This window comes from Oryx dammah, unplaced genomic scaffold (assembly GCF_014754425.2).
Source record: "Oryx dammah isolate SB20612 unplaced genomic scaffold, SCBI_Odam_1.1 HiC_scaffold_8, whole genome shotgun sequence".
In the NCBI taxonomy this organism is placed as follows: domain Eukaryota; kingdom Metazoa; phylum Chordata; class Mammalia; order Artiodactyla; family Bovidae; genus Oryx; species Oryx dammah.
The window spans coordinates 27,620,400-27,637,150 of record NW_024070192.1 but is presented as its reverse complement, the minus strand read 5'-3'; the positions used below and the strand labels follow the sequence as shown (position 1 = coordinate 27,637,150).

Here is a 16,751-nt window from a genome sequence, read left to right as displayed (position 1 = left end):
TCAGGCCCTACTAAACCCAGCATGCTCATTCTGATCTGTCCCCCTGGGGGCGGCCAAGGGCAGTTAAGGGAGAGGCAGACTCCTGGGTGGTGGGCCACGGTGTGGCTCAGGGCTGACAGGTGGTGAGGGGGCTGCAGCAGGGGACGCAGGACATGCCCCTGGAGGCCTGCCCAGGAGTTCTGATCCAGCAGAGCACTGATCGGTACGAAGGTGGGAGCAAGGGTCCCTACTGTGTGGGTGGAGGGGGTATCTGGCCATCCACGTGGTCACACCCTGCTGATGGGCTTGGTGCCCTGAGACTCAGTGGACAGTGGCTTGTGGGGGTCATGGAACTGGCTTCCTGTTGAGCTGGGACTGGGACTGGGGTCCACATGACTCCAAGACGACCTTAGGCCACCAAGCTCCGAGGCAGAAGGGGTTTCAGGGGGGCAGGTGGCCCTTGGAGGCCTGGGCTGTCAGAGGGGAGGGAGATGAACCATGACCTGGGGAGCGGCGGACACTGCCTGTCTTCCCAGGGTATCCTCTGGGTGGGGTGCTGCTCCCGTGAGCCCCCTGGAGGCTTGCCTGGCTGCTAGTCCCAGCCAGCTCAGCCCAGGACCACCTCTCTAGCAGGGAGGCTCTTCTGATCCTTGAGTAACTGGAGCAGATGCTGTTGCAGTGACCAGTGAACATCCCTCCCCGCCTAGTTCCAACCTTCCAGGGCCGCTCCCAGGGTGGGAGGCCCTGGGACTCGTTATGGAGGATGGCACAGTGGGCAGAGATGGGACCACCAGGCCAAGTGCTCCAGTACTTAATAGCCATGTGACACCAGGAAAGCACAAGGCCACTCAGACCCCTCCGTGTCTGCCTCAGTCCAGCAGGAGGTCAGTGAGGTCAGACCAAAGCGCCTGGAATAGGCAGCTGAGGAAGGACCAGGGTTGGCCCCCACCGAGGCTCAGACAAGGTGCAGAAGCAGCACAGCCAGGTCGGGGCTTTGAGGATGTGCACCTCGGGGGTAGGCCACTCGGCACTTTCTGGAGGGGATGTGAGTGTGGGCGTTATCATTCAATGGAGGGGAACACCTGAACCTATTTCAAGGAAGCTGGGAATGAGGCAGTGATGAGAGAGAAGGAAAAACACAGGATGGGAGGAAAGGAGAACTGGGCAGGGAGGCACAGGGGCCCCGGACTGTCAGGCCAGAGGGGCCTTCCTCCATCTGGGTGGAGGCTGGTGGAGGGTTACCCCGGCATGGAGAGGTCCTGGACCACATCCTGGTAGCAGAGGATCAGCAAACAGGGAGATGTGGACAGCAGTCATCTCCCTGGTGACAGCCAGCACAGGACTGCTCGTCGGGACTGGGGGAGTGGGGAACAAGAGGGAGCAGGTGGGCAGGCAGGGAAGGTGCAGGGCAGTGAGCTGGAGGGTGGCATGGTGGGTGCCTGCCCAGGAGACACTGGACAGCAGTGTGGTGAGGGGACAGGACCGTGGTCCACAGCAGGGAGCTCGTGGAGCAAGAGAGCTGTAGTAACCAGAGTGACAGTCACTGCTGGGACGCGACATGCTAGTGTCGTCGGAGAGCTGCCGCTGTCATAGCCCCAGCAGATAAGTCATGGGCTCGTGGGTAGGCCAGGCACAGCCGTGACAGCTTGATGGGACTGTTATGCCCACTTTAGAGATGAAGAAACGGAGGCACAGAGAGGTTAGGCTACATGCCTAGAGGCACACAGCGACTGCAGTTCCTCTGGGATGTTTCAGGGCCTTGCAGGAAAGACTCCTGAACCACCCTACCGACAAGGGCTGACCATCCAGCCACCTGTTGTTGGAGGGGCTCTTTCTCCGAGGCCCTGATCCACCTCAGATCATAAGAGGCAGGCAGTTCTGAGGCCCCTTGTCATCTGGGGACTCAGTGTCTCAGCTGATTACTGGAGACGGGTGTCAGGAGGGTGCAGGGGCTGCAGCTGGAAGGGGTCGGTTGAGTGTGTGGTGGGTACGGGCTGAGCGGGCAGCAGGGAGGTCTAGGACAGGGTGGGCAACTGTGTCCTGCCTTGGCCCGGGGGTGCCTCTGCTCTCTGGCTAAGCCCCTGGACTCATTTGTGACTTGGTCTGTTTGGCCCACACCGCAGCACTGGAAAGAAGGCCTGCCTGACTGCCTGCAGAACCCGAGGACCCCACCCAGCGGGACTGGCCTCTTACCATGTCCAGGGCCACCTTCATGGCCTCCTGCAGCCCAAAGAGCTTCCCGGCCACCAGGTAGACCCCGCCTGTCCACACGGCACAGGCCTCATGCACCCAGTGCTCCTGGGTGTCCCCACCAGGCTCAGCCGGCGGCTCCTTGCTGCACTCATGCTTGCGGCTCTTGTCGGCTGGGGCTGCCTCCTCACTGCCATCCCCCCGACCATCACAGCAGTAGCAACTCTGCAGCCGCCGGGACAGGCCCCGGGCACTGGTGCGCAGAGAGCCCTGCTTGGCCGGATCAGCTGGGCCATCAGGCCTGGGGGGCTTCCCGGTGGTGGTGGTGGCAGCAGAAGACGCGGCAGCTGGGCACTCGAGGCCTTTGAGTGTCCTCTCGAGAGGCAGCGAGGCCTCCTCACAGGTACCCTCCAGCCGCACCTTCTCCTTGAGTTTTGGCTTCTTTTTTGGGAGGCAGTGTTCAGGGTAGTAGGGCCCACAGAGGTCCCCGAGGTCCTTGAAGTTGGCCGGGTTTTGGCAGAGGCAGCAAACAAGGCAAGAGGTACTCAGGGCCTTGGAAACCACGGGCCCCAGGTGCATGGTGGAGGAGAGGGGCAGGGAGGGCCGAGGCTGTGGGACGGTGCCTCCAGGAAGCGTGGCTAGGGAGGCCCCAGCTGCGTCCAAGAAGGAGCAGCACGAGGAGGAGGAGGAAGGCTTCCTCTGGGGCTGGGGCTCCTCTCCCGGGGAGTTGACAACAGTGCACACTGTGGTGAACGCACCCCGCTTCTCCACCCGCACGAAGGGTGAAAAGGCGGGGCTGCGGCTGTCTGCCCGCAGCCGCTTGCAGGAGGAAATGTACTTGAGGCGGATTTCAGGCTCGGCTGGATCCAGGGGCAGCAGCTGCTGCTGCCGCCGCCGCTTAGCACGCCCCTTACAGGGTGAAGAGGTGGTGCTCTTGGCCCGGCCCCGCGTGAGGCGCTTCCGCTTGGAATAGCTGCTGTAGTTGGCATGGCCTGGCTGCTTCTGTGCCCTCGTCTGGGGCTGGCAGGGCCGGCCCTCTGGGGGCTGGGCAGCTAGGCCCAGCTCCTCTGTCTTTGGCTTCTTGCCTCCTATGCCAGAGCTGTCCTCACTGGCCCCCTGCGTGCCACTGGCCCTGTCTCGGGGAGTCAGCAGCAGAGCTGGGCCGAGGTGGGGCCTTTTCTCCAAGGAGCCTTTGGGGAGTCCAAGGGCCCCAGCTCTGCCTTTCCGGCTTTTCTTCTTAGGTGCCAGGGCAGTGCCCCCGGGCAGCAGGGCCTCTGGGGATGTGAAGGCCTCCGTTTTGAAACTATCGGTCAAGGACAGTTTCTTACTGTTCACGAGCTTGCCTTTTAAGGATCTATTGGTTGGATTTCTGCACAATGGCTCAGCCCCCAGAGCTGCTGGGAACTTCTGCCCGGGGCTCACATTTAAGAGACCTTCCTCTGCCCCCAGAAGGCTGCCCCCAGCACTCTTGAGCCCACGTTCCTTCTCGGGGAGGGATGGGCTCACAGGATTCCCAGGAGGGGCCCCTGGTGCTCTGCACGCGAACTTCTTCAGGCTGGGCGAGGTGATCTTCTGCACAATGGCCTCTAGCTTCAAGCCTCGGCCTTTTCGGGGTGGCAGCACCTTGGTCTTCATGGCCCCCTGGAAGGACGCCCGTGAAGCCAGCTTCAGGCCAGTGTCTGGGGTCTCCAGGGGCAGTGGCTTCGCCATGGGCTCACCATTGCCCTTGGTGGGTTTCGCCTTCTTGGGAGATGTTATCCTCTTGAAAAGGGTTGGGGAGCCCTCGGCCCCCTCTTCCTTCACGTCTCCCCCGAGGCCGCCACTGCGTAAGACCAGGTTGCGCTTCTTAGTGGGGACGGGAGCCATGAAGGCTGACTTCCTTTTGAGGGCGTGGAGGGGTCGATCTGAGAGCTTGCCGCTGGCACCAGGCTTGGGGACCCTCGCCCGCTGGCCTGCCCTCCCCTCCTTCTGGGGGCTGCCAGTGACTTTGAACGTGGTGGGCAGGTGGTTGTTGGCGAGGAGCTTCTTGGCAGCACGGCAGTTTGGCAGTCGGCTCTCCGAGGGCCGCCTGCGCTTGGAGTGGAAGGCTTCCTGGGCCCTGCTGCGGGACCGGAGTATCATGGACCGCTGGTCCTTGCCCGGTGCGTCCAGCGAGTCCGTCTCCTTGGTCTTGGAGCCCATGGGGCTGCTGTCGGAGGCCACGGGCAAGGCGGCCGGGTTGCTGGGGCTGGACGCGGCCTTTGGGGAGGGCTTCCCCACCCGCTTGCCTGACTTGAAGGCGGCTCGCTGCTTGCCCCCCAGCTTGTCTGGGGGGGCAGGGGTGGTGGGCAGGCCTGGGGGTCCAGGTGTGCGGGGCTCGCTCAAGGCCGTGAAGGAGCGGGTGCACATCCTGGGAAGTCCTTCTGAGATCCCCCGACCTGGGGTCCCTGCCCCCTCCATCTGTCCCTGAGGGGGCCCCGTGCACGATTCGGGGAGCAGCAGGTCTTTGGGCAGTGCCGGTGCCCTGCACGGGGAGTCCTCGGCCTCAGGCAGCCCCCGGTGCACCCGCCGGCTCCTCAAGCTTTTGCCGCGAGGCACGGGCTCTTTCTTGGCAATGGGGGCCTCGGGCACAGCAGGCTTGTTTGGCTTTGGTGCCAGGGAGGCCTCCGGGGTCACAGCAGCGGAATCCCCTGGAGCCAGCACCCCATCAGGCCCCTCTTCCTCTGGTTTCATATGGGACAGGGAGGATTCGAACCAGCTCTGGACCTTGGACTCGGCACCCACTGTGGGGCCCAGCAAGATGACTGAGTCCCCAGAGAGGGGACACGGGGAGCCCCAGCCAGCCTTGGGGTCCAGCACCTCCTCCACCTCCTCCTTGCTGCACAGCAGCGGGGCCTTGGGTGACAGTGCCTCCTGCAGGCCCGGCCTCTGCTCAGGGCTCCCCAGGAGCTCGCACAGGGACGAGTACTCCTCAGCCTCCAGGTCCTCCTTCCGGCCTGGCGCTGGCAGCAGTGGGAGGTCCCCAAAGTCGGCGGCCGAGCAGCAGTGCCGGCTGTCATCCAGCCAGCGGTCGGCCTTGCTCACCTCGGGGCACTGCAGCAGCCCGCCTGCCTCCTCCTTCACCCCGCCTGCCGCCTCCTGCTGGGAGTCCCGGGGCACTGCAGCCTTCTCCCCAGGGGGTGCCTCCTCCTGGAAGCCCAGGCAGGCCGAAGCCTCCCGGGTGCCGTCCTGGCTGGCACTGTCAGTGGCCTTTCCGCCCTGCTCCAGACCCTTGGTGAGCTCGCTGGGGTGCAGCCCCCACCGAGGACAGGCATCCCCCAGGTTCTCCTCGGGCCAGGCAAAGGGGTGGGCACCATCCCCCGAGCCGGCAGAGGTCGTGTCTGGGAAGCAGTCAAAAGCCACGGTGGGGTCTGAGGCCGCAGCCCCCAAGGTGGGCTTGGCGCTGAAGGAGAGGGGACCAGCTGTCTTCTTGGGGTCAGGGGTGGTGAAGCCCACAGAGGGGTCTTCAAATAGCCCCGGACTGAAGTCCTTAGCGCTGCTGCCCTTGTCCAGCTGCAGGGCCTCGGGCAGGGACTCCTGCTCCCCTGGCCGTGGCCATGCACCCTTGGCCACAGGGTCCAGGCAGGCGCTGTGGTTCTCCAGAGAGAAGGGCGGCTTGCCGGTGTCTTTGGCCAGGCCCGGCGCCTCAGCCCAGGCCTTGTCGGCCTTCTCGCTGATGGCCTCCTGCAGCCCCAGGATCTCGGAGGCCAAGTCTTCCTGTGCCAGGGCGCTGAGCAGCAGCCGCGGGCAGTCTCGCTCGCCAGCCACAAGCTTGGAGAAGCTGTCGAGGGGCAGGCTGCTGTGCAGGCTCTGGAAGGAGTCATCAGACTTGGTGGACATGTCGTCCGGCGAGGTCACGGAGCAGGTGGACACGGACTCGGGCTTGGCCTTCGAGCCGCCGTGGACCCTGGCGGGGCTGCTGCGGGCCTGGCTGCAGTAGAGGAAGCTGCGCTCCAGTGGGTCCTCAGAGCCGCTCAGGTAGTCGGCCTCAGGCGGCTCAGCATGCGTGGACTGTGGCGTGCTGCTCAGCGGCTCCGATAGCGGTGTGCCTGCTGGCTCGGCCGAGTAGCCGCTGCCCTCAGGGCTGCAATGCTGGCTTTTGTGCTGCTCTGGTGTCCGGGCCACCAGGCTCTTGAGACCCTTCTTCTGAGGCCCGGCCGCCTTGGACAGCAGCAGCTGCTGCACGGTGTTGGAGATGTTCTCCACCTGGGAGGTCAGGGCCGTGAGGCTATGCAGGCTGAGGTCCGACAGCAGGCTCTCGGGAAGCTTGTCCTTCTGCAGGGCCTTGCAGTTGGCGGCCTGGGTGTCCACAGAGCTGGCAGCATCCGTCGGGGAGGGGTTGAGCAGGGGCATGAAGTGGCTGGGGTCGGTGAGGCCGGCGGGGAAGGCCCCAGGGCCAAGTGGCTGCTGGTTGTAGGGAAAGTTCTCCAGGTTGGGCATCAGTGGTGACGGGGTGGAGCTGTAGGAGGGTGAGCGGCCCACGGAGCGGGCGGGTGAGTGGCCGGAGCCCGGGCTGAAGGTCTGGTAGTACTGCTCTGGGGTCCTGACAGTCGCGTCTGGCTGACAGTAGCCTGGGCCTTGCTGCCCATAGTGTTGGTACTTTGCGAGGTTTTGGTAGTGCAGGCTTTCCTGGGCATGGTGACGGCTCTGGAGGGCCTGCTGCTGCTGCTGCTGCTGCTGCTGCTGCTTCTGTGGGTCATAGCTGAGGCGGCTGGACTGGTAGGCATGAAGGTTCGGGACCCGCTGGCCAGGGGCCAGGCTGGCATTGGCGGTCAGCGGCCTGTCGTGGGGCTGGGCGGAGGGGGCCGTGCAGCTCTTGTAGGAGTGGGCCCCCTGCCCGCCGGCCTGGCCACTGGAGGAGTAGGTAGAGGAGGCAGGGAAGGACTGGGACTGCTGGGGGAAGTGGCCGCCCTGGGAGAAGGGCAGGGGGGAGGCAAGGTCACTCTGGGGTTTCTGCCTCTGGAGCTTGGGGTATGCCAGGGATGGTGGGGGCTGCGGCAGCTGCTGCTGGACGTGGAGGGCGTGAGTCCGGAAGGGCAGCTGCGCACTCTGCTCTGGATACTGCCGGCTGGGGGGCACCACCGTCTTTTTCATCAGATTCTCGTCATATTTGCCCACCCCGCCTGGCAGGGGCTGCGGCTGAGGCGGGGGTGGCTGGGGGCCTCCCCAGGCCTGCAGGCCCTCCTCGCCCGAGTAGCGGCCTGGGTATGGGCTCCCATCCTGGACGGTGTAGCCCGCAAAGGCCGGCCTCCCCGGCGGGGCCTGCGGCGAGGACAGGCCTTTGCCGGCGCGCGAGGTGGCGGGCGTGCCCGCGCCGCCCTCGTAACCGGGGAAGGGCTGCGGGCCGTAGTAGTCCTTGGTCAGCAGACGCTGCCGGTCGCAGCTCAGCCCGGCCTGGTTTGGCTGCCTGTAGTTCTCCAGGCGCGACGTCTCCTGTGAGGTCTGCTGGTAGGTCTGCTGTTTGCCATGGAAACCACACCTTTCTCGAAAAGACTGCATGACTTGGGCTGGTTATCTGTGGAAAGAGAAAGGGCGAGAGGGAGGGCGGGGAGAGGAGGGCAGAGCGGGCGGGGTTCAGACGGGCCATTTCCTTCCCTTGGAAAGCCGGCCCCCTCCCGCCCCGCCCCCGCCTGCAGCCGCCCCACCAGCTGTGCACATATCGACAACTTGTGTGTCAGGGCCGTGTGCTCTGTAATTCCTGCTCTGACAGGGACAGGGAGGTGCAGCCTGGCTGCCCAGCGCCAGCCACTGGGGAGCTGCCCCCTCCTGCCACCAGTTCCCCTCCCCCTCCCCGTCGGCTCAGAATCGTTTAGCCATTCCCGCTCCCCTGTCCCCTGGGGCTGCTGGATCCGGTAATCTAGCCCCAGCGCAGCAGTGTTCAGGCGTGACCCAGCTCGTGAGTGTGTGTGTGTGCATGTGTGTGCATGGCACGGGGGATGGCCTGCCCTGCCCCAGAAACCACTCACTGAGGCCTGGAGTCTATGCACATGAGCATATGTGCACGCACATACACACACTCCCCTTGTCTATTACACACACATCCCCCTTCATCACTGCACACATCCACCCCTTCATCAGTGCACACACACACTCCCCTTGTCTATTACACACACACATCCCTTCTCCATCACACACACCCCTTCATCACTGTACACACACACTCCCCTTGTCTATTACACAGACACACATACACCCCTTCATCACTGCATATACACACTCCCCTTGTCTATCATCACACACACACACACCTTCTCCATCACTGCACACACACACCCCTTCATCACTGCACACACACACTCCCCATCTATTACACACACACACACCTCTTCATCAGTGCACACAAACACTCCCCGTCTATTACACACACACATACTCCCCCTCTTGTCACTGCTATGCCCTCTGGAAGCTGTCTGTTGCTTCTGGCAGACGCTGAGGAGGGGCCACTGAGCCACTGTGGGCATAAGCTGTCCCTCCCAGGGGCGCGGGCAGTGGCCCTGCGTCCTGTGTTGGTGTCACAGGCACGTAAACAGGCTGCATGGCCCTGATGAGGCAGCGATGGGGCAGAGCTGCAGTCCCTCTGCCTGAGGCGCCTGGGCCTCCAGGCCAGCCTCGCCTGCCTACACCGGGTCAGGGCCAGGCCGAGAGCCCATCTGTTTATGATTTTCGGGGCTGGGCACGCAAGGGGCCCAGCCTGCACCAAAGCAAGATCCTGGGTCAGGAAATGACCCCAGGGTGGGGGTGGGGCGGGGGGGGCCCTTCAGGGCAGAACCATAGGGTCACATAACAGGCCGGCTGTAGCATCCAGGCTAGTGGCCCCCCTCCCTTCCCCTAAGACCCTTCGAGGAGGGAGGAAGGAGCAAGGACACCCCTGGCTCACGGGGAGGCACAGCAAGGGCTGGTGGCAGCCTGCATCCCGGCCTCTGGGTTTACCCACACCTTGCTCACCTGCAGGGCCCAGGCCCCCAGGAGGGCACAGGAGACTTTTCAGGGCCCATTCCAAACCCAAGAGGAAGGGGTGGCCTGGCGTGTGCTCCGAGCCTCCAGGGCTGTGTGAGGCACAGAAAATAAGGGGGCACAGAGAAGGGGGGCCGACACGCAGATGTGAAAAGGAAGCAGCATTCCCTTGGGGGTCTCGGTCATCCTGTCTTCACCCAGCTCCCACCTCCTCATGCAGTTGTGAGGGTCAGGGGGCAGCTGACCTGGGAGGGGCCCGAGTTGAGTAAGTCCAGCCTAGGGCAGCTGGACAGCCCCAAGGAGCCCCATTAGCCCAGCCCAGGGCCCTCCCTGCCCTTGGCGGTTGGATGGTTCAGCCCCAGGGCCCCAAGCCTACCGCAGGGCCCCACAGCCCACTCCAGGGCCAGCCCCATGGCCATGGCTTCTCCCTGGCTCATCACAGGCGCCCTGATGTGGAGGCCCCCCTCTGACCCACTTCAGTCCATCCCGCGGCTTGGATCAAACACGACAGGAGTGCCTGCTGTGACCCAGAGCTGGAGGCAGTGCTGGTTCTAACGGGTGGCTCCTGCAGGTGGGCAGCCCCGGGGCCCCCACACCAGGCTCCCAGGTGGGCGGCCCCTGCCGCCCTCAGGCAGCACTCGCGGGCGGCCCCCGCTGCCCAGGCTGTCAGAGGTCGGTGGAGGCGCCTCTGCTCAGGGTGTCCCCCGTGGGCAGGCAAGGTCAGCTGGGCCCCTGGGCCCTGCCCCCCCCCCCTCCCCGGCCACGTTACAAGCCCGGAACTTGCACACCCAGGCTGGCTTGGGAGGCTTCGCCTCGTCTCTCTGCACAAATTACATCCCGCCTTTTATTAGTCCCAGATCGCGCTCATTTCCCGCTGAGTGTCTTGTGGATATCATTAACATTTCTACAGCTTTTTTTAATATACTTTTTTCACATTCCCCCAAAATGCATTACCAGAAACATTATTTAAAAAGAGAGCGTGCTCTGACCAGCGCCCCTCCCTGTTTAATCAGCCCAGCTGCCGCATCTTTTAATGTCACCAAGCCATGTTACAGCGGGTTTTCCGATACACAGGAGCAGCTGGATGTGGTGAGAGCATCTATCTCGAAGAAAAGACAGTTCAATTAAAATATGAGAAGCCCAGTGCCTGATGAAGAAGGCAGCAGAACGCTCACTCCAGCACCGCCCCCCAGCCTTGTGGGGGCGGGCTCCTGCCACCCGTGTAGGAACAAAGGCTGCCGCTAGGCCCCGTCCCACCAGCGCCACCGGGACAAAGTGGGGCTCGGCCTCTTTAAAAGCTGCCTTGGCCTGCCACGGGCTCTGTTGTTATTAATTATTGTGATTATGATTACTTTTCAAGAGCACCATCAAAGGACAGGAGGGAAAGAGGCAGGCAGAGAGCTGGGGTGGGCAGCATCGGGAGGTAGATGGTGACCTCCGAACCTGGGAGGGAAGGAGCGGGCAGGAGGGCGCCAGCTGGGGGTCAGGGGAGTGCCCACCAACACTCCTTCACTCCCAGGTCCAGCCTGGCCTCCCCATCCCTGCTTCCCCTTCGCCTTCTCCCAGACACTAGGTCAAGGCACATCTCTGAAATTCTAGCCAAATGGGAAGCAAAGGAAGAGGGAAACGGAGGGAGGGAGAAGGTCAGTCCTGAGCTCCAGATCACCTCCCATGGTGACTCCTGCAAGCTGGCCTGCCCACCCTGTGCACCAGGGCTTCTCTACCTCAGCGATGGGTATCCCTGGCCTGCAAGGGGATGCAATGAGCCCCAGAGCCCACCCCAGGCACAAGACCAGCAGCCCCCAAAGGTGTTTGGTAGTAGGTGAGCCAGGGCTCAGCCCTTCTTTCTGGCAAAGAGCAGAAGTCTCTGTGGTCCCCCTGCAGGCACTGCGGGGCCCAGGGGCAGCCTTAGCCATGAGGCCTGTTCCCCCCTTCTGTGTACTCACTGCTTTGACCCTCCTGCCCTGTTAGAGAACGGGAGGCTCAGAAAAGCCAGGACCTGCCTGTGAGCCACCCACAGGAAGTTTTTCCAGATGGACGCTGCAGCAGTGTGGACTGAGAATTCCCACTTTAGAGGAAGGCCCCCGGAGCATAATGAGGTAAGGGGGTTCCAATGTCCCCTCTGCAACCTCTGAGGCCCCAGAAGCCGGCTTGGGCCCGCCCCACCATAGGGAGTCTACTCCTGGCTGCCTGTTGTGTGCTGAGCAGCCTCAGAGAGAACTCACTGGGTCCATGGCCTCTTCAGCCCCCAGGGTCAGGCTTCAGGTCAGGGAGATGGGCCTGACAGCGTAGGAAGGAGCTTACTGCAGCTCCGCTGGGACTGGGAAGGGAGGGAGGGGGCGAGAAGGGAGCTTCTGTACCCCAGCTGGCTCTGGGGCTGCAGGCGCATCCCACCTGCTTACCCAGGGTGGTTTTGTGACCTGGTTTTCTGACTTGTAGCTGCAGGGGAAAAGCTTTAAAACCCAACCCCCTCAAGACCTGGGAACCAGGAGGCTGGGGGTAGGGGTGTCTGAAGAGGATCAGAGCTGGTGGGACCACCTTGGGCCTCCCTCTGAGTTGTAGGTGATAAAGACTGTGAACAGGATACCTTGATTAAAACCATTAGTTGCTAGTCAAACTTACGGCTATTCTGTGGGGTCTATTTTGAGTCCCAAGGGCTTGGCTTGAATGGTGGGGGGAATGAGCTTCCAAGGAGGCCCCAAGACAAGACAGCCCAGTGCCCCCAGGCCTCTGGACAGGGAAGACCCTTAGGTCAGTTGCTGGGGGAGGTCTGCTTGGGGCAGAGGGGCCCATCCAGGGGCAAAAGGAATTACAGAGAACAAGGCAGCCCCCCGCCCCCTGTGTGTGGGCAACACCCCCATAAACGCTGTGCAGCCCTCGCTCACTGGCACCCAAGGGAGAGCCCCTCCGGTCCGACATGCCACTCTATAGGCCTGAGAGAGAGGCAGGCAGACAGCCAGGCCCCTTTGCTGAGGCTGGGGTCCCAGGGGAGGAGACTCTTTGAAGAATGTTGGAATGGGGGGGTGGGGCTTCTGGACTCTGCAGATGTTTGGAAAGCGCTTCCTGAAGCCCACCAAGCTGCCTCCTCCAAGGACCCCCCGGCGGAGCAGCCATGACCTACTAAGCCACCAGACCAGAGCCCCTGCTTGGGGTTCACCCACCAGGAGGATGTGGTGCCCCATCCAAGCACTCTACTATCCTGGGCGCTTCAGGGCACTGCCTGTGGGCCTGCTGCTCTGTTAGTTCCCTAAGGTACCCTGCCCAGGAAGGGAGCCATGACCCCACTTTCAGGAGTAACCTGCTGAATTCCCACAGCACAGCCCACAGGCAGCAAAGCTAAGCTCTCAGCTCCGTTCCGACTTCTAAAGCCATGCCCGCTGAAGCCCCTGGTGCAGCTTCTGGGATGTGAGGGCCAGTGGGTCCAGAGACCTGGGTCAGCTGGGCTGGAGGGGCCCATGGTCCAGGGGGTGAGAGGCAGATGGCCAGCCAGCCCCCTCCCCGCTGTGAGGTGTGGTGCAGCAGGAAGGGGTCAGCACCACTGTGCTGCTGGCCTCCTGGAGCCCTCTGGGGGGAGGAGGCAGTTGGCGAGGGGGGCTCCACGCCCATCAGTCTCCTGTAGATAGTGGCTGCTTTTGCATCATTTTATCTACCACTCAACAAAAAGCAACCCCCTTTCCCCAACTCTGTCAAAATGAGGAAAAGAAAACGGGGTGGTGCTGGGATGCAGACAGCTAAGAGGGCCAGGGTCAGTCACCCACACACTCTAGTACAAGGAGGTGGTCCAGAGGCTGGCGTTGGGGGCTCCCCAGCTGCCCTGTGCCCTGCTGGTCTTGCAGGTGGCTGCACACTGCGGATGCCAGAGAGTCTGTCTGTCTGCTGGCTTTCAGGGGAGCCAAAGGCAGCCAGGAGAGAGCCTCACCTCTCAACTCAGTCTTGTCCTCTCACTCTGTGCGCCCCACCCACTGTGACCTCCTGAGGAAGAGCAAGTACCAAAGGACTGAACTGGCAGTCAGTCCAGCATCTCCCCAAGCCTCGAGGCCTTTGCACGGCCTTTCTTCTGCTGGGAAGACCATGCTCAGGGATCTCCATGGCTCCTCTGGCTCCTGGGCTGCAAGCCTTTGCTCATGTGACCTTCTCAGGTGGCTGACCCTCACCACTGTGTTTGAAACTCACACTCCATCTCCCCTACACCACCCCTACTTCTCTAAGGTAACTAGCCACAGGGCTGGCTGGCTTCCTCTTTAGAAAGGAAGTTCCTGAAAGCAGAGATTTTGCCTGTTTTGTTTGCACCCATATCCCAAGCAAGGGCTTCGTGGATAACATTAGTGCTGAAGAACCCACCTGCTAATGCAGGAGACACAAGAGATGTGGGTTCCATCCCTGTGTCAGGAAGATCCCCTGGAGAAGGAAATGATAACCCACTCCAGTATCCTTGCCTGGAGAATCCCATGGGCAGAGGAGCCTGTTGGGCTACAGCCCACAGGGCTACAAAGAGTCGGACATGACTGAACAATAATTGTTGAATGTATATTGTTTAAAATGTCACATGGGACTTTCCTGCTGGTCCCGTAGTTAAGACCACCATTCTACTGCAGGGAGCACAGGGTCAATACCTGGTAGGGGAACTAAGATCTCAGATGCTGCCAGTTAATAAAACAAAATCCAAGGTCTGATTGCTTAAAAATAAATACATACATAAAGTGTCACAGTATGAAAATATCCAGAACAAGGCTGAGTACAGGTACAGAGCACACTTGGGTGGGGATGAGGGGCTTGTGGCTGCACCCCCTCACTCATTTGACAAAGATCTCCCTGGGGGGTGGCAGAAAGCGAACCTGTGAAGGGCGCAGGTGAGGAGGGAGGGAAGCTGCTCAGCTGACTGCTGCCTGTGGGATGCAGGACCCAAGGTGCCAGAGCCTCTGAGTGTTTCATAGAAGAATCTCTCACTTAAAAAAATGTTACCTGGGCAGAAGAGCTAAATAGACATTTCTCCAAAGAAGACCTACAGATGGCTGACAGGCACATGGCAAGAGACTCATCATTGCTAATTATTATAAAAATGCAAATCAAAATGACAATGAGGTATAATACCACCTCACAGTCAGAATGGCCATCATTTAAGAAGTCTACAAATAACAAATGCTGTAGAGGGTATGGAGAAAAGGGAACCCTCCTACACTGTAGGTGGGAATGTAGATTGGTGCGGCCACTGTGGAGAATAGTACGGAGGCTGCTCAAGAAACTAAAAACAGAATTACCATACGATCCAGCAATCCCACTCCTGGGCATATATCTGGAAAAGATGGAAACTCTAATTAAAAAAGATACATGCACCCCTATCTATGATCATAGCAGCATATTCACAACAGTCAAGACATGGAAGCAACCTAGATGTCCATCGGCAGAGGAATGGATAAAGATGGTGTGGCAAACATACACAATGGAATACTCCTCAGTCATAAAAAAGAATGAGATCATGCCATCTGCAGCAACACGGATGGACCTCAAGATCGTCATTCTAAGTGAAGTCAGTCAGAAAGAGAAAGATAAATACAGCATGATATTACTTATATGTGGAATCTAAAATATGACAAAAACGAACATATCTATGGAACAGAAACAGACTCACAGAGAACAGACTTGTAGTTGGCAAAAGGTAAGGGTGGAATGGATGGGCAGTTTGGGATCAGCTGATGCAAACTATCACATACAGGCTGTATAAACAAAGGTCCTCCTGTAGAACACAGGGAATTGTATTCAATATCTTGTGATAAACCAGAATGAAAAAGAATCTGAAAAATAGATATATGTATAACTGAATCACTTTGCTGTAAAACAGAAATCAACATATTATAAATCAACTAGACTTCTATAAAATTTTATAAAATGTTATCAACCAAGCAAAAAAGTTTAACACCCCAGAGATCCAAGAGAACCGGGCTTCAGGCTGTATTTGCTTACAAGCTCCCTGGTGTCAGACAAAGGTAGCACTTGGCCTGGGCAATGCTGGGCACCTGAGGGGTGCCTGATGTGAAGAGGTGGGAACAGGAGCCCCTAGAACACTCCCTGGACTCTGGGAGAAGCCCTGAGACCAGCACTATCCACTTAAGCTGTGGAGTGGAGCACTGGGGGCCAGGTGGAGGGCAGTACTGAGCAGCGGCAGGCCCCATGGGACCAGAGCTCTGGGGGCTGCAAAGGCTGGTGGTAGGAGGCCCAAGGCCACAGAGGTGCTTATAACCCTCCTTGGAGCCCCACCCCAGCACAGATTAGGGAGGCCCTGCCATCTCCCCCCGCCCCACAACATTGCTGGGTCCCTGCCGGGCTCCCTGGTGGCATCATCACAGTGGTAATTACATAATTAATGGTCTAATGAGCCACTTCACCTGTGTCTGCCTTGCTGGAAAGTAGCCTGAGGAGGGCAAGGGCTTCATCTGCTGCGTCCTAGGCTCTAAGCCTAGAAACTGCTCCAAGTAGGTGCCTTTTTAAAAAAATATTTTATTTATTTGACTGCGCTGGGTCTTCGTTCCAACAGGCGGCATCTTTAGTTGCGGCATGCAGGATCTAGCTCCCTGATCAGGGATTGAACCAGGGCCCTCTTCATTGAGAGTGCAGAGTCTTAGCCACTGGACCACCAGGAAGTCCCAGTAGATGCCTACTAAATGCTGCCTGGACAGAGGGGCAAGAATACATTACCTAACCCTCACCACAGCCGTAAGAGAGGATGGCAGGCCTGGAGGCCAGGACATGTGCAGCAGCCAACCAGGAAGGGACGACAGAGCTTCTGCTCTGCCCTCCACAGCCCCTGGGTCACAGCCCTCAGTGCCCGTACCCACTCGCTCACCAAGCCTGTCTCTTACAGGCTGCGCAGGGGCAGAGCTGGGTGCTGAGGATCCAGAGGAAAAAGCAGTGACTTCTGCCCTCCTGAGGCAAGCAGACAGGCAGATGACTGTGGGGGTGTGACACCCACAAGGGGCTCTGGGGGTGGGGAAAGGAGGTGGTCAGGGCCGGCCCACTGATGGGAGGCAGGAGTGACCAGGTGGGTGGCCCCAGTTACCACCCCTCCCAGATAGGGAGTCAGGTGCCCACTGTCCACCTGGTACCACCTCCCCTGCCCTCCAGCAGTCCTTCACAGTCACCTGCCATTTGTAGCTGCTGCCTGCTCACTGCTCCCAGGGAAGGGCCACTCTCCCCACTCTGTGGGGCCCACTGGTCTACAAAGCTAGAGTGGGGTCTCCCGGCTTGTTTCTGACCAGGGTGCCAGCATCCCCCTCACCGCCAGCAAGGCCAGCTGCCGTGAGCAGTGAGCCACCAGAAGCCTTCCAGGTCAAGCCACCTCCTCGTTTTGCAGAGGGTTAGTGGAAACCCTCTAGGGCTAGACAGGGGCCGTGACTTGTCCAGGAGGTCCCTCTGGGCTGCGAGACCTCTACAGATCGGTGCTCCAGACCCTTCTTTTGGACATCCAGCATCCCAGGGGTCCTAGAACGCCCCCTCCTTTCCCCGGCCTGGGCAGGAACCTCCCATCCCTTCCTTGCCTGACACCCCCTCTCCGCTGCATCCTGACAGCCCCTCCCGGCGCGGTTCCACCTGGGGAAGCCGGGAAGTGGCGCCCC

The 16,751-nt window shown here is 60.5% G+C and overlaps 1 protein-coding gene across 2 annotated transcripts in view; it reads right to left on the bottom strand.

Moving 5' to 3' along the window:
- RAI1 (retinoic acid induced 1) overlaps window positions 1-16,751 on the bottom strand; it is a 103,766-nt gene that overhangs the window by 4,634 nt on the left and 82,381 nt on the right. For both annotated transcript variants that reach the window (XM_040245802.1, XM_040245803.1), the window contains exon 3: window positions 2,173-7,702. In XM_040245802.1, coding sequence (XP_040101736.1) covers window positions 2,173-7,686 — 5,514 coding nt within the window. In that variant the 5' untranslated portion in view covers window positions 7,687-7,702. The remainder of the gene's footprint in view (window positions 1-2,172; window positions 7,703-16,751) is intronic.